The following is a 23937-nucleotide window of genomic DNA, read 5'->3' on the forward strand; positions in this document are numbered from 1 at the left end:
GAAGTAGCCAGACCCATGAACCCCGAGGCTCTCCCCTTCCTCTTCTTCACCTCCTGAGTGTTAGAGGTTGGTGAATCCCCCAAGTTAGGGGCAAAACTGTGTGCTTCCCGGGCGTTATAACCGACATCAGAACTTCAAGTTGGCCACCCCACATAGGGAGATGGCGATCTGCTGTAACTGTGAGACCGATGACTTCCCTAACAAGTGCGTGCTTGCGTGCTTGTGTGTTTGTGCGTGTATGCTTCTGGCTTAGTTAGGGTTTTTTATTGTTGTAAAGAGCCACCATGAGCATGGCAACTCTTATAAAGTCAACATTTAATTGGGGTGGCTTGCTTACCCCAATTTCAGTTTCAGAGGTTTAGCCTGTTATCATCATGGCAGCATGCAGGCAGACATGGTGCTGGATAAGTAGCTGAGAGTCCTACATCTTGCAGGCAACAGGAAGTTGACTGAGTGTCACATTGAGTGGTATCCTGAGCACAGGAAACCTCAAAACCTATCCCCACAGTGATACACTTCCTCCAACAAGGCTCTCTCTCTCTCTCTCTCTCTCTCTCTCTCTGTGTGTGTGTGTGTGTGTGTGTGTGTGTGTATGTGTGTGAATGTGAATATGGCTGCCTGCTTGCCATGGCATTGTGCAGGTCAGAAGACAACTCTCAGGTCAGAGTTTCCTCTTCCACTGTGGATTTTGGGGATTGAACTCAAATCATCAGGATGTACATTTAGTTGAATTTCTCTCACTGGCCTGCAAACCTCTCAGTTTGAAGGACAGAGGTTCCCTTTATCCAGTTTGATTTTTCACGGTTTTCAGGTGTCTGTGGCTCACTTAACCCACAGCCAACCACAGTCAGTTCAGCACAAGAAGATATTTTGAGACTGCATCTGTATAACTTTTATTGCAGCATGTTATTATAATTACTTATTTTTCTTAATCTCTTGCTATGCCTCATTATGAGTTATAAGCATTTATGAATAGGAAAGAGCAGCACATAAAGGACTTGGTATCATCTACAGTTTTGGATGGCCTCAGGGTTCTTGTATTCTCCCCTGGTAAGAGGGTGTATGTAACCACCGAGGGACCCACCACCCACACAATGACTTGGAACTCAGTTCTGCGAGTCCTGTGAAGGTTTGGGGTTATGAACTAATGTACTAATTAGTTATTAGCAATGAATATTAATAAAGTGTCTGCCTTTTTGATGAATGGCATAGAGTACTTACTAATGGTGTTCAATAGCATTAGGAATGCCAATTATATGAATGATTAGTGATAAAAAAAAAACCCTTTAAAAAAACCTTTCAGTATGCTTGGATGGATATTAAGGGTAATTAAAATTTTTACAAATAGCAGGAACATACAGAAAGTAGTGAGTAATGCCAGCAGCTTCTCCTGGTATAGACCTGTGTAGGCTACAGCTACCTACATCTCTTTGTGTAGCCAGAGGTCAAGTCCTGATTGTACAAGTAAGGGAGGTCACTGTGCTGCTTTCCTGCACCTCTAGGTGAGGCCCAGCATTCAGACATGAGCAAAATACCCCAAGTTTTGTTGTGTTGTGTTGTGTTTGTTTGTTTCTGAACTTGGACCCAGAGACAGGAATTCAGCTGCTTTTAGTGGCCCTGGTGCCCCAGGCTGGGCTTAGATCTAGGACAGCCACTTGTATTTTTGTGTACTTGCTCTATCCCCACTTCAGTGGCAGCTGAGGGCCATCTGAAGACGCCTGATGAGATGCGGTGCCTGGGAGCTGTTATGTTCAGTGCTTGGGTCTGATGCTCAGTACCCTGGTCACTGCCCCCTTCTTGTTCCATGAGACACAAACAGAAACACAACAAATGAAGCCAGTTGGTGTAAGGTCACAGGTCTAGCCCGCGAGTGACTGGACAAGACTGAAAAGAAATTAGACCATGTCCCAATGTAATTAAAAATGGTTTAGTTAGAAATTGACCATGGAAACCCATGTGATGGTTCTTAGAATGGCACCTGGCATATTACGGAGATCACAAGGTTTCAAAACAAAGCAGCAAATGCCTTTTGGGTGATGGCTTTCCCATAGATATTTGAATTTTCTTTTTCTCACATGTGTCTAGTACAATGTGCATAATCTGAGACCAGCAGAAATGGAGGCATGGGACCAGCCTGTCAGGGGGGACTCAGTGGAGTCCTGTTGGGGATTGGAAAGGGAAGGTGGGGAGTGAGAGGGACATTGGCACTGAGTCCCCATACCTGTGGGGGTGTGGTGTGTGCCTGGCTCCTCTCACTGGGTTCTTGTCTTCTGCCTCTGATCATTATCGAACTCATACCATCAAACTCAAACTCAGATGCCAGCTAAAACTCCAAATCCCCCATCTCATAATCTTATCACTCAAGAATCCACGGTGAACCTCTGTCAAAATTCTATGTTTTTCATCTAGATGGACAAACCTTTGTCTTGCCAAGCCTGCATCTCTTTATTCCAATTATTTTAATCACAAAAGGCCTTATTTTTATGCAGACAACAGAAAATAAGGCAGGGTTAGAAATATCCCTTATCAAAAATGCTAGGGACCAGGAGTGTTTTAGGCTCTCTCGGATTATGGAATTTTTCACCTGTATAATGAGGCATCTTGGGGATGGTCCCATGTCTACAGACAGAATTCATTTATGTCTCATATGCATTTTATACTCATAGCCTGAAGGTAATTTCGCACACTGACTTTAGTGCTCTTGTGTGTTGAATGCAGCCCATCATGAGGTCAGGAGTGGAAGTTTCCATTTGTGATGTCATTCGGGCATTCAGGAAGTTTCAGATCTTGGGGCATTTCTGATTCCAGCACGTTGTGGCAGCCACGCTCAGCCAGTATGGTAACTTCTCCAGCCCCAGCCATGCAGCTAAAGAAAGTGAAAGTGACAGCTATGACTGAAACACCTCCTCCACTCTTTATAATTGGTGGAGAACAACTCTGGGCTAAGGATTCCGGTCAGTTGTTAAGAGCTTGCCTACCACATGTGCAAGGCCCTAAGTTTAGTTCCTAGACCCCCAAACAACCAAACAACAACAAAACAACATCAACAAAATAAGAACAAATATGGGAGTGGCCTTGGAAGCCTGGTAGGCCCATCTGGAACTGGCCTCAGGCTTCCTTGCTGGGAAGCTTTGGAAAAAAAAAATCACAGGAACTCTCAGAGCCCCGATTAATGACATGACATGTACCTACATGTCTCCCATAATTGTGTGGATTAAGAGGAACATTGGTGCTCATCACAGTGCTGGGTACCCAGCCAGGGAGCACCTAGTCAACGGTCGTCAAGGTTACTTCTGGCTGCTTCTCATCATCTTGGACTTGGTACAGTTATAGTGACAGAGTCCAGGAAAACAGTTTCCCCTCCTACGTGTCCTCTAGGGGAGACCCAGGTAGAGGGTAGGAAGCGTACCTTCCTTGGCTAACACCATGGGCTGACTGACAGGTTGCCTGGTGGATTTCAGGTGCTTGTCCTGGCTGTGAAGCAACTCTTCCCAGAGTTTGAATTCATGTGGCTGGTGGATGAAGCCAAGAAGAATCTGCCTCTTGAGTTGGACTTCCTAAACGAAGGGAAGAATGCAGAGAAAGTGGCCCACATGCTTAAGCACTTTGACTTCCTAAAGGTAGGATGGCAGGGCAGTAGGGAGTGAGTGTGGGGTGGGGTTGAGTCCCTCCCACCCTGGATATCCCCACTTAGAAGGTGTGAGTTGGGACATCTCTTTGCCCAAGTTTTTTTCTTAAGGTGAGTGATTGGTAATTGGAGACCCACATTAAAGCCCTTGAAGGCAGTTTCCAAAAGAACGAACCCTAGGATGACTGTTGACCTGCCAGTCAAGTAAACCGATGTGTTCATTGTGTGATTGACACTGAGTGCCCCTGTGGGACTGTGTGCTGTGGCCTCTGTCTCCATAGAGCAGTGAGTGATACTGGTGACGGTGACAGTGATAGCTAACGTTACCGCACGTGGATCCTGTTCCAAAGTTACTTACTGTATTTGCTCATGTTCTGTTACAAGTGATCCTAGCCATCGCTACAATGTACAGAATTGTTCAACAGAAACCTCAGGGTTCATGAGAGAAACACTAAAACCTCCATGATACAGAAAAAGGTGCAGGGGCCTCAAACGTGTGTCCACTGCATGTCCCATTTTTCTTATTCCTTTTCCTGTATTTATTGTTGTCTTGATCTCTTGCTACGGTAGGCACTGCAGGGTGGCCCCTGCTCTAGAAACTTCCCATTTAATGGGAGCAAGCAGACCCATGTGTTGTCTGTCTCACAAAGTGTTTTGCACACAATGGACACTTAGCTTCATTTTTGGTGGCTTCCCATGAGGAAGTGCTTAATCTACCCAGGACAAAGAGCTCGGAGGGCTTCCAAAAAGTGTTGACTGTAGAGAGGGGACAGCAATGTTTAGTGAGTGTGTTAGTGTATCAGGCGCTGACGCACCCACGGACAGTGCGGATACATCTTGGTGGTGGCCTCTTCCAGCCAGTGCCCATACACAGCCGCGTCTTAGGTAGCAGTTCTAGCCCAGCCTCTCTGACTGTGTCTGCTGCTCACTCAGAGTTTCTGCCACCTTTTACCTGGCAGAGGTGCCCCTCAGTGCCAGAGCGCTGAGCCAGACAACCCAACAATCTCCTCCAGTGTTTCCATGGAAACAGCAGAATCATCCCCTGGCTGGAGCCAGCTAGCAACTGCCAAACCAAGACATGTAATAATAATAACAACAACACAGATTTTTGAAACAAGGATGCCAAATTGGTAAATAATTGACATACTGATCTGACCCACGGCTGCCAGAACTCACATACCATTCCTAAGACAATGGAGGAACGAAGGCTCCAGAGTAATTAATTTTGCCTAAGCACATCATAAGCAGGAAGCAAATTTTGTGCTGCAAACCCAGCTCAGCTTTTAAAACTCTAGATAGATTGCTCTTGTATGCTGGCACCCCATCACAACATCTGTGCGTAATTAAGCCTCAGCAAAGAGTTTGCCTCTCATGTGCAAGGCTCTAGTGCTTAAGGGGGGGGGGTGGTTTAATAACCTCGACCCTTCACAGTGAGTCTTTGGGCTTTAGCCCGTCACTGAATAAATAGAGAGGAGGCCAGAAAAAGGTGAAGGGCAGCCAGATTGAACAGTGTGGAACTGAGCATTCATGGAACAGGGCTGTGCCAGGCAGTCAGGCTTGTGATTACCCTGAGGCATTGTTGGGGACAGACAGGAAGGGAGAAACTGTCCGGGCAGAGCATAGGTTTGGAACTGGAAGAGATCAGAGCATGCCTGTGGGTAGAGTGGGGACAAGAGTGGGTTGCATCGTGCAGGGTCATGCCAGATTATCTCTGTGTGAGGTCAGGAGCCTGAGGGATATGTGCACTTTTGGAGAAATGTCATAGCTTATTAGGCTCTCAGATGAGTAACACGTATGATAACAGCTGACCTTTTAACGTGTTAGACACTCCTAGAAGTGTTGCACATGTATTTCCTCTTTAATCCTTAACAGCCCCATGGTGTCGTTTTAAACCCCATGTCATCAGTGGGGAAGCATAAGTCCCCTGCGATCAAGTCATCAGCTTAGGGTTACACAGTGAACCAGCAAGGGGCAGAGGCAGGGTTAGGGCAGAGAGAGCCATGGCTTAAAGCCCGCACGTCAAACTGCCTTTGTAGTACTTGTAAAAAATTTTGAATCACAGAGACACGTAAGTTTGCATGAATGTATTGCATTGACTCAGCCCTGAGATGGATCTGGACCCGCATGAGTCACTGTGTAGCCATCACAGGATAGCCTGTGTTTGACCAGCAGGTCAGCGTCTGGTGTCTCCATGCCCACGGTAAGTAAGGTGGAGCAGCTTCCTCCATAGCCATCAACACAATCTTATCCGGGGTGCACTTGGATGCAGAGAGACTATGCATGTGTCCACAGCACGTAGGAGGCTGAGCTGTGTTCTGCTCAGGCCAGGCTTGGACTGCAGAAGGAATGTACCCTAGGGGATAGCTGAGGGTCTAGACAAGCCACAGCACACGGACAAAGCAGAGAGAGGTTCAAGGCCAGGCCCTACCACGAGGCCAAGGTTACCCAAGGTCTTGGAATGTTTTTTTTTTTTTTTAATAGACTGCTTCTTGGGGTTGGGATGGTCTTGATGTGGGAGCAGGTGGAACCCTCAGATAGGTCTCTATGGGGTTGTACTGTGTGACCTAGATCATGGGACAGGATCCCATAGGCCAGTGGTGGCCCTGCTGGGGCCAGGGAGGACGTGGTGAGATGCCTCCCAGAGCTTGCTTTCTTTATTGCTATGCACCTATGTTTGTCTCTAACTTTTCTTCCTGGATGGAAGAAGTAGATGGGTGGTGAGATATAGCCATTTGGGGACATGAGAGCAAAGTCATGCAGTTTGCTGCTTTGTGATCTTTATGGCCATATCCATGTGCTAACCCACTCTACTTTCCAGCCCCAAGTAGCTGAGGAAAAGGACATGTGATTATCATACTGGAATGGTCACATCGTAGGGAATGAAGGTATGGGAGGGAGGCCCCAGCGTATCCCTGCCCCTGCCCAGGCAGCCCGGAGAGCTTGAATCCTTGGGCTGTCACTCTGCCCTTGGTGCTCTCCTGGCTGTCTTCCCAACGGGCCCAGTAGGTTCTGCTGGGGCTCCTGCCTAATGTTTACAGAGCTCCAGGGCCCCCTGCCAAGCTCAGGGCTCCAAATCAGGGGAAGAACTTAACCCCCAGGTCATGTACCTTTCCTCTGGAGACCAGGAACAACTCTAACAACAGACACGTCCTGGTTTTGAGTGGACAACAGTGTCAAAACAACAGAAGCAGCACAGATTTCTTCATCAGTCTAGGTTTCCAAACGGTGAAGACCTAGCTTAGGCTCATCGGGGTCTCAGCACAGGGGCTTCACTTGCCTGAGTAGCTCCACCCGGGTGGGGGTGGGGGGGTGGGGGGAGGGTGGGGGGGAGGCAAGAGGAGGGAAGAGAACGATATCGATGGTTATGTACGGGAAAGCTGGACTTGAGAGCTGCCTGGATGAGTCTTGGGGATGGATGAGTGAGGACTCAGTCTCCAGAACACTTGAAGTCATCACCCGTGGTTGTTCTCCTTAAGAGGAAATAGTTTACCAATGTTTTGGAGAACTAGCATGTTGAACGCATCGGTGGTTTTGGTACTGATTGCATCTCTTGCCTATGTGGCATCATGCAGCCCCTGCTGTTCCTGAGAGGAAACCTGTTTTCAGAGTCTCAGAGGTAGGAATGTGTCCTTTAGCTTATAATTTGTTTGCAAATAACTGAAAGCCAACCCAACCGTTTTTTTTTTTTTTTTTTGGTTTGGTTATCTGGACTGGAGGGATGGCTTGGCAGTTAAGAGCATTTACTGTTCTTCCAGAGAACCCTATTGGGTTCCCAGCACCCACATCACATGGCTCAAAACTGCCTGCAACACCCAGTTCCATGGGATGCATGCCTCTGGTCTCCTTGGACACCTGTACCCATGGGCACATACCACCCCCTTCATATAATTAAAAATAAGTTACAAAGTGTTTATTGTCTCTATGAAGCAGGAGGGAGTGACTCAGTTGCCTGCGGACTGCTGCCTGTGATTCTCTGAGTTTTTTTTTTTTTGTTTTTTAATCCCTTATGGTTGCAAGATAGTGGTAGCTGTTTCAAGAGTCACATTTGCTTTCAGGATGGGAGAGAAAGAAAAACAGTGCCACAAGCACCCTTTTATGAAGAGAAAACAACCCTTTCCTGAATCCTCTAACCAGCTGCTACTTACATTTGGTTGGCAAGTGCTACGTGGCCACCTGCTATGGGGCAGGCAGGGGAAGGGTTAAGTTTCCCATGTAAGGGGAAGAGGAAGACGAGTCATAGGCATTGGGTTAAGATCCAGTGTTGTCGGCCACAGGAGGCTGGTAGGAAACTAGCAGAAAACAGAATTTATCTTCTAGTTCCAGCTCAGTCCATTGCTTCAATGTATCAATCCCCAGGTGCTAACACTGTGACAGAGTTAGGCCCCTGCCAGGGTCTGGAGGAGAGAGAGGCAGAAGGAAACAGTTCTTAATACCTGTGTTCCCTATGTGTGCAACACTGACCATGGTACCTGATGGAAACAACCTAAGGAAGGAAAGATTTGTTCTGACTTCCGTCTTCAGAGGATTTCACTTCATCATGGTGGGGAAGTCATTGTGGAGCTTGTGGCTTAGAAGGGTTTATCAGATGCTCTTTCCATCATCGGGAACCAGAAAACGGAACTTCCAGATACAGGGCCTGAGCTCCTGTACCAAAGGCCTGCCTCTGCCGCGGCCTTCTTAACACCAGCCAGGACCCACCTCCTAAAAGTTCCCAGACCTCTCAAAGTAACACCCCCAGCTGGGGACCAGGCCTTCAAAGCATGATGAGCCTGTGGTGGGCATTTCCAATTAAGTCTTAACAACAGCAGCTTCCAGGTAGGTAGGAAACATTTTGCTCCCAAGTATCTATTATAGTGTCTGGTTTGCAGTAAGATGGAGTGGGGGGAGGGGTGGGAGGTGAGTGGTGTGGAAGATAGGGGTTTTAGGGGAGTGGCAGTGGGGGGATTGGGAAGCTGCTCCCACTTTTATGAAGGACTTGTGAGTTCTGCTCTGCTGTAACGGCCACCTGAGTCAGTCTGCCTAGTTGTCACCCCGGCTTTCCTCTCTGGCAGTGGCTCTGTCCCAAAAGCAGTATGTACCAATGACTGGCTCCCCCACACTTGATTAGAAGCCAGCCCTGACCACAGCCTCTGATGCAACCCACCTTTTCCTTCTCCAGGTCCCCCAGATCCACTGGGAGCTGTCCACCAAGAGGGTGCTCCTCATGGAGTTCGTGGAGGGGGGGCAGGTCAACGACAGGGATTACATGGAGAGGAACCGGCTGGATGTGAATGAGGTGAGGTGGGGCTAGGGCTGGGGACGGAGGGACAGAGTGTGGTTGGGGCTTCTTGGCTAGGCCTGGGGCTCCCAGGCCCTAAGAGCCTGGTCGGTAGCCTTTAAAAGAATTATGCATTCGTCAGGGAGGGGCTTCCTAGGCCTCCCCATCCAGCCCTGGGCTATCTTGGCAACAGGGACAAGCAAGCCTCTCAGAGCACAGGGTTGCTGTTGGCTTCTTTTGTCACAGCAGCTAAGTCCATACAGCTTAGCAGCGGTACCCAGTCTGTCTCTTTGATGCCTGTTTATCAACTACCACCCTTCCCTTCTGGGCCACCAGGGCAGGCAGGACTCAAGCTGTGGGACAGAGAGGACTGCAGCAGTCACCTGGGTCATTTCACAGAGCAAGGGAGAAGACGAAGCTGTGTCTTTACCCCCTCTTCCCTGGGTATCAGGGAAACTGGCTGGTGGACCAGGTTCGGTATCCAACCTTTTGCTTCTTGGTCACCCCGGGTTTTTCACACACATCCGTTGTTAGGACAGTCCCCTGCATGTGTAGGGGCTGGGCACTCAGGGTGCCCAGGCAAGATTCAGACGTCATCTGCTAAATCCTCTGTGGGAATTACAACCAGGATTAGAACCCAGGTCTTTTCTCCTCCACCTTCTCTGTCTCCCTCCCATATGGGTCTATGGTAGAATTTGAAGTCACTTGGATGGCTACATCAGTAACTGTGCCAGGAAATTGGCAGCACACTGGGAACTTCCATGTTCCCCTTGCCTTCAGGTGCTAAGGTGGTGCCTGTGTGGTTCACACGGTCTGGCTAAAGTGGGCTACTGGGCCTCTGCTGGGAGGCTACCTGTAGAATCTCCCTAGAAGGAAGCAGAGCATGTGCCTGCTAATCAGGAGGCCTAGCATCTCTGCCCTGTGTCATCGCTTGTGACTGAACTAGCTGGAGAGCCGTGGACTCTGGGCAGGGTGGATCCTCTGAGCCTGGGCCCCTTTGTTCCTGCCACCACCATTCATATATATATGGGAAAAGCCAGTATCCAGGCAGACAGACCTTAATGGACATCCTGATTTTTTTCAAGAGTGAAACAAGCCAGACTTACCTCTCTGGTGGTCAGTTTTCCTAGTGGAGGTGATGGGCTAGCTGACCTCTAACCAAGGATCCTTTCCATCTGAATATTTTATAGACTACTAACTCTGTGGCTTAGTCAGCACTGACTCAGGATGGTTTAGGAGCCATCTATTTCAGAACTTTTAGGGGAGCTTGTTTGTGTAGCTTTGTGGATTCCTGGGAACTGCCCCAGGGTGCACTTGAGGATCTGGGATGGGGATGGTTTCAGAGTCTCTAAATAGGTTCATGGAAGACCTCTCCCCAGTATAAAGCCATCGAGGTATTAGTGCTCACCTGCCATTTGTACCTGCAGCATAGGTGGCCCTACCTAGGTGTGTTCACTTCGAGGAGCCAGCAGCCTGCCCGGGTGCCTCTGTTTATGTCCCTGAGCCTGGCAGCATATACATCTAGGAACCATATTTGCCAGGAACTGTAAGAGCTGGTGATAGCATTTGTCACTGATCTCATTAAAAGCAAAGGCTGTGGCGGTGTCTTCTCAGGCAGATGGGGCTTCTTGTAGCCACAGAAGGACTATCGATTGTAAGACCTTTATTGAAGGTTAATTGGATTTCAGTGAGAGTGGGTTGAAGACCCTGCCTGGGCTGAGGCCTGGCTTAACTGGCATGAAATTAGCCAAGAGAAAAGTGACTAAGTAGGTACTACAGGGCAGCAGGGACAGATGCAGGAGGCCTGGTGGGAAGACGTCACCTGTCTATGAGGACTGATTGGACCCAGATGCTCTGGTGTGAGATGACAGCCAGGTACTTCCTTAGGGAGAGAGCCAGTTGGAAAAGAGGGCCATAGTTACATGGTCTTGGATTGAGCCCTGGTCCTCATCTTCCATCTGGGGATCCTGAGGACCAGGGCTCAATCCAAGACCATGTAACAAATAGGAGAATCCTTTTCCTGGCCTTTTATATTAACCGAAGCAATCTGTGTGTGTGATGAGAAATGAGATTCCAGATGCCAACAGTTCCTTCCCCTCATACGTGTTCTTAATGGCAATGATCCCTGGGACTCACTTTTGCCACTTTCTGGACTTGGGATGACTTTCAGGGCATCTCATGTGGAGAGATAAAGGCTTTCTTGTCTCACAGGTGCTTATGTCTGGCTCTCATGTTAAGCTTGGTAAGGCCTGAGTAAAGAAGCGGTATTGGTTTTCTTTTTGTGATAAAATGCTTACTGTTGTTAGAGAAGTAACTTGAGGAAGAGTTTATTTTGGCTCATGGTTTTTGAAAGGTTGCATCTGTCATGGCTGGAAGGCATGGTGGTTGGAGTGGCTCTGTCTGTGGAGGGGGCCATGACATGATGGTTCTTCATACAGCCAGAGATTAAAAACAGCAGAGACCTCAGACAGAACCAGGGCCAGATGTCACCTGAAAGGACCCACTTTCACCAGCCGGGCCCCACTTCCTAAAGACTCAGTCTCCTTCCACATAGTGCCACAAGCTGGGGACCAAGGACTGAAAGCATCAGCCGGTGGCAGTGTTTAAGACTTCAATCCTAATGGTAGGCTTTTGGAGTGCCACCATCAGAGCCACTCCTCAGTTTCCCGTGACCCACCAGCGCTTCTGTTCCTGTCCTCACTACCACAGTGTCTGGGTGTGCAGGGACATCATCTCACAGCTTGCTCATCTAAAATCACTGTGGGCCGTGGATACATTGACTTCAGCACTGGGCAGCTGCAGTGGTCTGCAGGTTTTCTCTGTCTCAATGTTTGTTCCTGGCGACAGGAGGAGGGTGATGGTGATATGCCCCAGGCAGCAGGCTGGTCTATCGGGAGAATCTGGCAGACTCTGGGGACAGATGTGACAACAGCAGCCTCCCCTTTCTCTCACAGACATTGGCCTTGCGTTGGAGACACCCCTACCCAGGAACATACATAGACTTTTCCTTGGGGGTAGGAATGAATTAATTCACACAATTATAGACCAATTAAACTACTTTCAGCCAATTCAGGCCTTGAGAAAAGTCCCAAAATAACTCCTTGATTTAAATATTATTTACTCAATTAATTCTTTACTCAGCCTTTTTATGGAGTTCTGTTTTTCCCCCCTCTTCCCTACTGTTAGAGAATGGAGGCGTTTGTAATTAGTGAAATCACGTGTGAGTGGCATGTTCTTTTCACACAGTACAATTCAGACTTCTCAGTGGCATTTTAGTAAAGGACCCTGTCCTGTGTCCCGTGCCCTGTGTCTGGACTGGGGGAGTCACTCAGCCACAATCTCCTCTTGATGTCTCTTTCTTTAGACAGACAGTACCTCAGAAGTCAGCCTCAGGGAAGCTCTCCCTGGAGCGGAGAGGCAGGTGGCCTGACCATTGGGCACCTGTTCTCCAGAGCCAGGTCACCTGACAGATCAAGGACACTGACTGTTGAGCAAGTGATCAGGCTTCTTCCTGTCTTTTAATCCTACCCCCCCCAACCCCTTCAGCCATTTCCTGCAGAGAATGGCTAAGGGTGGAGCAGGGCCTGGCCCGTCGTGGACTACCCCAAAAATGTGCCCGTGCCCATCATCGTGTGTATACCACATCGCTGCGGATGGGGCAAAGGCAGCACCGGGGAGGAGGTGGTCTGTCCCTCGGTAGATGATGTAGCTGAAGTAATATGGAAGGATAAGAGAGGGCTCAGGGTATTGATTGGCCTTGCTCGTGGGATGCCACCAGCCCAGCAGAGGCCGGAGCTTCTCTAGGACCCTGAAAACCTGTGTTGGTGGGAAGGGCTGGCTGCCCTGCAAAGACTGATTTCCAGAGAGGTGTCAGCCCAGCTCTGCAAGCTGTAAAGGAAATTCAGCCAAAACTAAGAAAACAGAGCCACAAGCGTGACATGCCCTTCCAAAGTCATTCTTATGTGTAGTTCCACCAGCAATGTGCCAGTTTCAACTCCCTTTCCCCCAGGATTTTTTAATATCTAGGGAAATGTACTTTTCTTTGTTACCTACAATTATGCGCTCAGCCTGAAGCCATGCATCAGCTCGTAGCTCTTTCCCAGTTGAGATGCAAATAGTTTCTGCCCAGTAGAAAAGATGATCCCAAAGGTTGATTTTTTTTTCCCCCCTCAAGATCCTAGAGGACAATAAGTAGTTCACATTTCAGGAATTCTCCTTTCTTCCTGTTTAAGTGTTCCGAGTAAGTCCCGGCTTCCTCACAGTTGTTTTCGAAGCATGCCTGCCATCATACTTGCTTCCTAACTGTTGAGTTACAAGCCTTGGGCACTACATACTCTGTGTTTGTGAGCTGTGCTTATAACACTGACAGTAAACCTTAGTAGGAACAGGTACACATTTTTCCTCTATGCCTGAAAAACTAAAGCAATGACATTTGTGTGTCTAACACTGAGTAATGGCTTTCTCCTGGGTAATGTTTTCTGACTTTGAATTGTGAGGTTGCCCCGCGAGAAGGTCAAACAGATGGCGTTAGTCCCATCTAACTGCTAATGGAGATTGAGGACTGGGATGACTTATCTCTCAGGACACCCGTGCCCAAAGTGGCAACACCAAGATGGCTTCAGTGCTGAGCTATTGGCATCAGCGAACTCCTGTTCCTTGTGCTTTGCCTTCTATACCTGTCAGTCAGTCCTCGTGACATCTGGTTAGCTGAGAATTCAGAACAGCTCCCAAGTAGGAAGGTCTCCAAGTGGCAGCTGGCTGCGGGGTGTTGAAATGGTCTGTGTGCTCGCATGCGTGTGCACGAGAGAGACAGAGAGACAGAGATAGAAAGACAGAGAGGCAGAGAGACAGAGTGCATGCATGTGCTCTCTCTGGTGGATCCACTCATGTATATGTATATATATCAGCAGCACCTCCACCCACCCCATGGAAGATCCGCCCTCAGAGATATGAGCACCCCCACCCTGAGTCCCCATGCCCCCAGGGGCCATCTTTCATTGTAGAAATAAGGAGCCCAGAGTGATTAGCAATATTTCAGAAAGCTTAAGGGAGATCATACATCTCCCTGTGACAGGTTTGCCCAGACTAAATGAAATGTCACTTCTCCACATTTTGACTGGAATTCCGTCAGCTCAGTCTGGCTGCGCTTCTTATCTTGGGCCGATCAGGAGCCCTGATTGGACTTTATATGCGTCCTTGACAAATAAAAATGAATGATTACTTAATAAATGGGTTCGGTTTGTCAGATATGGCCTTTTGAAGCGTGGCTCTGAGGAGCTCCAAGGAGCCTAACAAAAAGGATTCTTGGTCTCACAGAGGTGGGAAATGGCTGGCTTATCCAGGCCCTGCTTTGGCTGACACCCATCTCCTTGGAAATAGAAAACTGTGGCCCTGGGACCGCTGAGATTCAACCTGGGGTAAAGTCCTATTCCTAAGGAGAATGACAGAGTCCCAAGACATGTTTCACCCGAGGCAAATTTCAGGAGTCAGAATGACGGTGTGGCAGGGTAGTACCTTTGGTATCTTCCTCCCTCCAGGCCTGTTATGAAGAACCAGTGACAACTACCACAGGTGCATCTACAAGAGGTCCAAAGCCCTGTAACATGCTTCTTCACTTCTGTAGCCACCCGTGAGAATTATGATGTATTGAAACCAGTAGTGTAAGCAGCTGGTTCAAGGTCTCCAGGGGAAGGTACAGAAGTCGATGTGAGCCGTGTAGAGGGGCTTTGTTAGGCAGCTGGGGGTCATACCTGCTTTGAACAAACATGGCTTTGCCATGTGTAGCTTTATCCTCAGTGCTCTCAGTCCTTTGCCTGCAAAGGTGTGTGTGTGGGGTCACATCGTTCCTACCATTTGAGCATTACTAGTAAGGATGGCGGCTATTGTTCTAATGTAGTATTATTTTTATTCAAGTTTTCTGCAGCTCAGCCTAGCCCTAGGCTTTCTACCCTTTCATCTCAGGCTCTAAGATGCTGAAATCATAGGTCCATGCCACCGCTCTTGACCATTAGGGCATTCCTGATCTTTTAACTTGGAGCTGATTACAAATGGTTGGGTCTTAGGGGAGACTGGTAGGATTAGGATACACACTGGGTAGGAAACACAGCATCTTAAAGCCCACGGAGAGCTCACTCACCTTGAGTGCAGAGTCTTACTTTGCTGGTCTGGTGCTGGTACAAGCAAATGTATGTGTAATAGAGCCAGTCTACAGCACATCAGTTACACCTCAATAAAGCCGTTTAACAAAACAGAGCCAGTCCCTGCTGTCCTAGGAGTTTATGATGGTGAACCAGATGGTCATTTGTCAAATAATCACACGAGTAATTGCTAGCGCTGTAAAAGAGAACGCCAAGTATCCTTTAGGACTTCACGGTGAAAGCATGCTTCTAGCCCTGGATAGGAAGGAAGGGGGCCTGGACCTAGAGATGGGGGGGATGGCAGAGGTGCTTTGTGGCAGCGGGGATGGTTTGCATAAAAGGCCTGGGGGGGAGCGAGGCACTGGCTTCACTGAAGGAGAGAAAGCTGAGTTGGCCTGTGTGTGTGTGTGTGTGTGTGTGTGTGTGTGTGTGTGTGTGTGTGTGTGTGTGTGTGATATGCAAGGCGAGAAAAGGGAGAGGCAAGACCTAACTTAGGTCATAGAACTTGTTGCACAGGACTTAACTGTTGAGGAAGAATCTTAATCTTGAGGTCCCCTCCCCATGAGCCCCAGCTCCCTTGTCTCCACCATGTTCATTTGTTAATGACCGTGAGGTTCAACTGAGGCTGGAAGGAATGGCAAGGACAGTCGGTGTCCTAGGGCGTCTACCTTCTGGCTGAGCCTTTGTCCCCTGGACACCCATGGACAGATCATCTGGGGCCCTGGTCTGGTTCTATTCAGTAGCTGCTCCCTAGCTGGGAAGAGGCTTTTAGCTTTAATAAAAAAAGGGAGTAGAGATAAGAAGGCTGCCTTGGCAGGGCGCGCAGAAGTGACAGGATGATTTAAATGGCTTCTCCAGTGTCGTTTCTTCTGTACAGACATCATAAATCAGATTAGCATTGGGCTCTGGGGGATGGGGAGAGGGCAGCAGGGCCTGGACTCTGGGTCTGCCTAGGACTGGCTTGGTGGCAGGGCAGCTCCAGAGGAGGGCCATCGTATCTGTCACCTGTCCCTGACCTAGCCCTGTTCTTTGAAGGAGTGGGTGGGATTGTTCCCACAATACACCCTCACTTTTGGGAAAGAGTGAAGAGGGGCAGGGTAAGACAGCGGGGAGGAGAGAAATGAGGGGGAGTGGGCAGGACAGTGTGGGAAGTGAAGTCTGACAGCAATCAGGAAATGGAGAAGCAGCCATTCTCCTCCCTCACATTCAGGGAGTCCCATTGGGAACCAGGGAAACACTGGAGGCTAGCGCTGTCCAGGCACGTCTGAGTCCCGGGTGGTTTTAATGTGTGGCCGAGTTTGAGCTGAGCCTCTCTGTGTTAGATGTGAGAACTGCATTACCTCAAACTGCTCTGGTCCAGTGGTCCCTGCCGTCTCTCCAAAGTGGCTAGAGTGGGTGATGAGGGAAGTCCCTGGAGCAAGTATGGGCAGGGCAGAGCGCCCACTGGATTGCCCCTCTTTCAGATCTCCTGCCACCTGGGCAAGATGTACAGTGAAATGATCTTTGTCAATGGCTTCGTGCACTGTGACCCCCACCCAGGCAATGTGCTAGTGCGGAAGCATCCGGACACGGGCAAGGCTGAGATTGTCCTGCTGGACCATGGGCTTTACCAGGTAGGAGAAAACTCTGCGCCTTCATGGGATTGGAGCCCACTCAGACTCTGCTGTGTGAGAGTAGGAATTTCAGGAGACAGGCAGCTGCATAATCAGTCCTAGTGAGGAAAACAGGGTTGGAGACCCTAGACTTTGTCTTCTGGAACTCAGGATAAATAATATAGTATGAAGGGGCCACAGCCAGCACCACCATAGTAGGACACATTCCTATCAACCTGGGACCCTGGCTTGACTTGATTCCATGAGGCACATGGTCCTGAAGAGATTCCATATTCACCTCAGCTTCATTCTCAGGCCTTGATACTGTATCCCTAATCTCAGCCTCCTCTGAAAGGCTTGGTAAAATAGGGTGCAGGCCAAATTAGGCCAGCTGTAGTCACATGGAGCCCCAGTGACAGATGGCCCAGACTTGTCGGAAGTTAGTGGCCTGCTCACATGCTAGTCCTGGGTGTGGTGGTTGAGTCTTCAGGGCTCTGTCTGCTAGGACTCACAGGAGGTGGTAGCAGAGGGGAGGGAGGCCTAGGGGATTTGTGGGAGAGCCTAGAGGAAGGAGAGGGCTGTGGTGTCTTTGTGGGAGGCCAGGGAAGTAGCCTGAGCCGGAAACGGAGATGATAATGTAGATTTTGGAGAGCAGTTAGCATTTTTTTCTGCAAGTTAGGACCAAAGCTTTGCTAGTGCAGGGTGAGTATCCCTCATCCAAAAACATGCACTCCCAGTGCTGGAAGCTTTTGAGCATGGTGACACCATAAGTGGAAAATTCTACGCCTCCTAACTTTGTTTCATGCTCACAATTGTCAAACACATCGTGTAAGACTACCTTTAGGCCATGTGTGTAAAGCATGTATGAAACAAATGAATTTCATGCTTAGATGTGTGATCCAGCCCCAAGATACTATGCATATGCAAATCTGAGAAAGAAACACCGACATCTAGAACATTTCTGGTCCCGGGAATTTCAGACTCATGATAGTCAAACCCTGTTAACTTTGAACTTGGGCCCCTAGGGAACGGCTGAGTGTTGGGGGAGCGATTGTCCTCCTCATGCCCTGTGCAGTGCTCAGTATCAGTCTGGGCTTCGGGCCTTGGGTCAGGTTCAGGCCTTGGGTCAAGAGAGACTGCTTGCTGACTGTGCTGCCCTGGCTCTAGGTGCTCACAGAGGAGTTCCGCCTGGACTACTGCCATCTGTGGCAGTCCCTGATCTGGACCGACATGGAGAGGGTAAAGCAGTACAGCCAGCGCCTGGGGGCTGCAGAGCTCTACCCACTGTTTGCCTGTATGCTGACAGCCCGGTCCTGGGACTCAGTCAAAAGAGGCATTGGCCAAGCTCCAGTCTCTGCCACGGAGGTAGGTGGCCCTCTCACAGATGCAAGGATCAGGGCCTAGGGATCCCTTCCAACCCAGTGTCTAAGGTGGATGATTGGTGGGCTGTGTGTGTCTCTGTAGGGAGGGCCATATTGGAACCACATAGGATGAGAAGTAGGGAGGAGAGTAGAAACTATGGCTCTGGGGTGAGGAGGGCAGGGGAAGAATAGCTTTTGTGTCCCCTGGGACCTCATTAGCCTGGAGGACAGGTAAGGCTTTGGACTTAAAATCCTAGTTGTCAGAAGCTCAGTGAGATGCCAGGCTTTCCTCCAGCACCTTCCAGGCCCTTCTTACTCAGCGGCTTTTACGCTTCTCCCACTCACTGAGCGCAGTTCCCTTTGTCTGCATCCCTCTGGCTTCCTCCATCTGTAAACAGCTCTGTCCAAGTGAAACAGCCCCTTTGCTTTACTTTTTGCTCCTTCGTTCATGGGCTTCGACTATCTAGACAGGACACAGGCTTTTGGGAGCTCCTGTTTCCCATGTTCCTGCCTACCCCCGTGTGCCTGCCCAGCTTCATGGGAGCTTATTTGCTTATTTCTTAGTGGTGAGCAGCAGACTCAGGCTCCACCAAAGCCTCTTCTCACTGCACGTAGAGATATGGTCCTACTCATGCTTTTGAAAAGCCTGGGCACTGCTTCTAGCGCCCCCTCTCCCTGGTCCTGTGACCTTGAGTATTCCCTTCAGCCATTTGGGCTTCAGTTTCCTTCCCTGCAAGCACCTCTAGCAAAGGGTGGGTCCAGAGTCTCAAAAGATGTCTTAGTCTGTCTCTTGGCTGGGTGGTGGCAGCACACACCTTTAATCCAGATACTTATTCTGGAGGCAGAGACAGGAGAATCTCTGTGAATTCAAGACCAGCCTGGTCTACAGAGCAAGTTCTAGGACAGGCTTCAAAGCTACACAGAGAAAACCATGTCTTGATAAACAAAACAAAACAAAAAGTCTGTCTCTCACCGGTTATTGGTTCCATCTTCCTTCAGACAGGCATGTTTCTCCAGCAGGCCTATAGTGGCAGTGGTGAATACTTGCGTGCTATTCCAGGCTCTACAGCCTGAAAAAGCACCCCGGAAGAGGGGCGATCTAGGGCTGCTAGGAGCTATGCTTTCTGTTCTACTGTCATTGCATGTAAAGTGCCGACTCACAATTTCTGGAGTTCATTCATTCAATAAACATTTGCTTTAGCTGGCCCCTGAGCGTGTGTTTCAAGGCTCCCGCGATCAACAGACAGACAGGCCTTTTGTGTAATTTACACTTTGGTTGGGAGAGACAGACAGTAAACAACTGAACAAACAGGCAAGTGGGATAATTGCAGGCTACAGGTACCTGGCGGAAACAAGGAAAGCGATGTGAGGAAGGGGTCCAGAGCCTGCCTCAGAGACCTGAGAAGGTGGTTGGCATACATATGAACCGAGGTGTGGAGGACGAGAGAGACACCAACCTCAGGAGCGCCTGAAGGATGCACTCCCAGCACACTAAGGCCCAGGGCAAAAGCGTTTGGTGTGGTCTGGAGGGTGGTGGGCCACAGAGAACACCACATGGGGCTTTATGTGCTGCGGGAAGAGGTATGGACTCAGCTCTCAGTGGGAAGCGAAGCCCTTGGCAGGCTTTGAGCAGGATGCTCCTATCTACTGTTTTAAGGGTTTCTGTGGAGTGAGGTGGGATGAGCCAGTCACTTAGAGAGAATCTATGCTTAGAAGCACCGCTGACTGAGAATGAACAAGATACCAGGAGCCTGGGACTAGCAAGTAGCTCTTGGTTCCTGAAGGGTGTGACTCGAAGGGTCAGATAAACAGTTGGGGTCACTTTCAGAAAGAAGGGGCACTGGTTGTCGGGCAGGCACCCACCATCAGGACCCAGGCAGAGGTAGAGCACAGGGGACAGTAGTAGATAGGATGTGGTGCAAGGCTGGGGTGGGATCTGAGAGTTCTGTCCACGAACTGTATAGGGCTGGGCTTGCTTAGCTGGTAGGGCTTCTTCCAGGTCTGCCTTGAAATTGGCATCCAATAAAGCCTTTCTCAGAATATACCAGTGCTGTTTCCAGGGCTTGCCAGGGAGCCAGGCTGGGACCTCTGTCTGGATGGTTAGGCCCCAGGGCCCCAGTGCTTTTCTTTTCTTTTGGGATGATGCTCCACAGGGTGCCAAGGCAGCTGTGCTAGAAGCTCCCACCTGGAGCTTGTTTGTGTTCTCTTGGCCACAGGCTACCCTTGCTCCTGGCACTGTGACCTTCATATGTGCCATACCAGCCATTCTCATGTCTTCTTGCGGCTCTCTAGGACTCAGAGATTCGCAGTAATGCGGCCAACTACCTGCCTGAGATCAGCCAGCTCCTTAACCACGTGCCTCGCCAGATGCTGCTCATCCTGAAGACCAACGAGCTACTCCGCAGCATTGAGACCACTCTGGGCACCAGGTCCAGTGCCAGTTCCTTCCTCAACATGTCTCGGTGTTGTATCAGGGCACTAGCTGAGTGAGTATGCTCCCATCTTGGCCACCCCCCAGTTCCAGGGACCGTTCCATGGGCTCTGCATTCCCCACCATTCAGTTCTTAGGACCCGATCTTGGCTTCTCACCCTCTGGATCTCCCATCAGAGAGTCACAGGGGCAGTGGATCAGCAGGTGCTTTGAGACGATGTCTTTGGATAGCCTAGAACCCGTACTTTGCCAAATGATAGCAACCAGGATCTCATCCTCCCAGTCCAGCTTTCCAGATGATTCTTTCCCTTAAAAGTTGGCTTTTGAGTATCTCAACCCATCCAGGTGTCCCATGGACTCGTGGTCAGGAAGCCCCAATATGAGCCTATTTTTAATTAGCCCTGGGACTTGGTTCCTGGTACCATTGAGGCCATTGCTCTTTATCCTGGAGATGTAGCTGTGACCTGGAGAGGTGTGGCTAGAAGGCTCTCTCAGGGTTACAGAACTTTTTAGTTGCCTTAGCATCCTTGAGACACTGATGATAAGGAGAATTGTGCTTCTTCAGGAAGGGTCTAGAGGAGCAAGCTGTAGGCTTCCATTTGAGTACGGTGAACACACCAAAAAGGCTGTGGTCTGGCAGAATTTTCTCAGCCCAAAGAGGAAGCCTGGCTTGTGGTCACATTCCAGCCTGTCCATCCTGGGGAATGCCCTGGGTCACTGTGGGCAACCAACAGATTTGGCCACACAGATCATGTATTCACTAGCAAATATGAGATTGGGTTACAGCAAAATACTCTGGTCAATGAAGGGCAGAGTGTGATTTATCTTTTCTCCGAGGGCAGAGGACATCCAAGTCTTAAAAAGTGAAAGGTCTTGGGTTTGGAGCTCAGTGGGGTCTGGGAGGTAGACAGCCATTTTGGGTGAGAGACTGTTAGAAGAGTTACCAACACCATAGACAGATAAACAGGAAGACAGAGCATGGCTGGGCCTCCAAGGAGGATTTAGGTCCATGTAGCAGAGTGGGAGTCCCTTTCCGAGGAAGAGGGAGGTTTCAGTCTATATAGTTGAGCAGTAGTCCACACCTGGGGCCTATGTAGGCTATCCCTGATTATCAGACAGCAAGGGTTGGAGGGGAATGCTATAGTTCCTAAGGATGTGTGACCCCAAGGACATGAGGGAAGAGGAATGTTTAGTTGAGGTAAACCCATATGATGGAGGATATGCCCTCTGATGTCTTGGCATCTGACAACCTGGGTCTGTAAACTTCCTTGGGGAAATGAGAATTGATCCAGACACCGGGGGAGTCTTCCAGGTTACAGGTTCACACATGGGTTCTGATAGGGGCCTTGTCCTTTCTTTCATAGCAGCTATGAGAAAGACCGCTGTGGCTTGATTAGCTCCTAGCTGAAAACCTAACAAGAGGTCCGTACCATAAATTCCAGTTTTCATTGTGTCTTGTGTTTGGTTCAGAGACACTGAGATAGGTTGACACATAAATTGCTCAGCCTTGCAGAGTCAGCGGACCCTCTGCAGAGACTCTGACCATATTTGTATCAGGGTGAGATGGGGCTCTGGGTTGGTATATTTACTGTTCTTTTGAAAAAAGAAACCATTCAATGTTCTGCTGGGTGAGGGGGTCAGAGCCTTGATACCTCATTATTTTACTACTTTGAATATCTTCTTTGGGATAGTTGAGTTCCCCTGGCCTTCTGACTGGGCAGTTGTGTAGTTAGGTAACCAAGAGGTCGCCGGGGCCAGGGAGCTGGTGAGCTGGCCAGGCCACCTGCCGTCTTTATTTTTCTCCATGGTGCTGAGCTCGTGTCTCCTCACCTCTGTTTCTTGTCTTCCCTTCTTTCTCACCCCTCCTCTAGGCACAGGAAGAGAGAGGCCTGCTCATTCTTCAGAAGGACCCAGATATCGTTCAGTGAGGCCTTTAGCCTTTGGCAGATCAACCTTCATGAACTTCTGCTTCGAGTAAAGAGCTTGAGGCTAGCTTGCTGGGTCTCAACTCTCCTGGGCTGGCTGACTCGGGCTCCACACTGAGTGTGACTGTCGTTCCTTGCCCCTTCCAAGTGTCTTTCCACACCTCATTTGTTCCCTTATGCCCCGAGTGTCCACTGACCCTTGTCTGCCTAGGGTTGGCCTGTGGTCCCAGTGTGGTCCCATGGCACCATCACGCTCTACCGTTGGAGCCCCCCACTGCAGACTTGTCTTGGGGCGCTGGACTATACTGGGGAATGAGTTTCTTTTCTCTAAGGAGGGGATAAAGCAACCTTCTTCCCGTTTCCTGTAGGTGCCATTGGCTTGGTCATTCCCACTTTTGTGGGGATTGTCAGAAAGGACCAACCACATTTGCCAAAAGGACACATTTGACTTGTAGGAAAAAAGTAGGTTCTTGGAACTTGAAGAACAGACTTTGTGTTTTTGCCTTATCACTCCCAAAGGAGTCTCACCACAGTGAGGGCGGCTGCATCTGAGAGTAAACTGTGCACTGTGGGTTCATGCTGTCATGGTGACACCTCCAGTATTGTGTGTTTCAATAAATCCTTTCAAGGTTGCAGGGACTGTCCCTTCTTACTCATTGGCTCCATTTGGACTTTTAGTTGCTCTTGGTACCTGCTTCCTTGGGAAACCCCTAGATTTCTCAGGAAGACCTAGGAGAGTGAAGTCTGGTTAGGTTGTAGCACTTACTTGCTAGGTTGGGAGAAAATCCACATGTTTTGCAGTGGACCAGGACACCATGTACCCCGAGGCCTTGCGCCTATGAGCCAGGCAGGCTGTAAGACCCCACCCTTGACAGGGCCACACCCTGCTCCTTGAAGGCTTCTGTTCTTCCATCTCCATCCCAGAGCTTCATTGGCAGTATTAAGAAGCCCAAATCTTGGACTTAAAGGCAGAGATCGTCTCCCACTTGTTTCTGACTGGGGCACCTGCCTTGTTTAACTGGTTAGGTCCTGACTTACCCTCTGGTTCTCAGTCAGTGACCTGAGTCTCAGGTCTAAGGCTGTGCATGGTTCTTCCAGGTCTTGGGAGACATCAACCTTCCTGATGAAACCACTGTCATGTGGCTGTGTACATTCTGACATACTCATATCACCAGTTGAAATTCTGTTTCTATCCTAGTCCCTTGTCAGCATTCACCCCTCTCAAATCCAGTATCTGCCCCTGTGTCTGCATGGCCTCTGAGATCCCACACATGGCAGGCTAGCTCCATGGTAGCCCGTGCTTGCAGATGGGTAACTCTCTGATCAGAAAACCCCAAATCTGAGCCTTATTTTGTTCTCTTTGTCAGTGATACAACAAGCAGATTTTTCTTTCTTTCTAGGGATCAGGGACTATTTGCATTCTTTTATTTTCTGAAAGAATCGATTGTTCTTGGTGACCGGTTGGATGTATCCAGGGACCCGGGGTTTGCAAGCTCTGTTATTAATCACGAGGATACACGCTGCATATTCTATTTTATGGTGTCTTTTACAGCCACTGAAGTAAATATAAATGTCCCCTCTGTTCAAGATAATGGTCACTTGCTTT

The 23937-nt window shown here is 49.3% G+C and overlaps 1 protein-coding gene across 5 annotated transcripts in view; it reads left to right on the plus strand.

The window, feature by feature from the left end:
- Window positions 1-22970, plus strand: part of Adck1 (aarF domain containing kinase 1) — an 89307-nt gene extending 66337 nt beyond the window's left edge. For all 5 annotated transcript variants that reach the window (XM_051196117.1, XM_051196116.1, XM_051196119.1 and 2 more), the window contains 6 exons: window positions 3462-3620; window positions 8787-8903; window positions 16486-16635; window positions 17782-17979; window positions 20268-20461; window positions 22278-22970. In XM_051196117.1, the coding sequence (XP_051052074.1) occupies window positions 3462-3620; window positions 8787-8903; window positions 16486-16635; window positions 17782-17979; window positions 20268-20461; window positions 22278-22449 (990 nt within the window). In that variant the 3' untranslated portion in view covers window positions 22450-22970. The remainder of the gene's footprint in view (window positions 1-3461; window positions 3621-8786; window positions 8904-16485; window positions 16636-17781; window positions 17980-20267; window positions 20462-22277) is intronic.
- Window positions 22971-23937: the final 967 nt, after the last annotated feature.

The sequence above is a fragment of the Phodopus roborovskii genome, unplaced genomic scaffold, assembly GCF_943737965.1.
Source record: "Phodopus roborovskii unplaced genomic scaffold, PHOROB, whole genome shotgun sequence".
Lineage (NCBI taxonomy): Eukaryota > Metazoa > Chordata > Mammalia > Rodentia > Cricetidae > Phodopus > Phodopus roborovskii.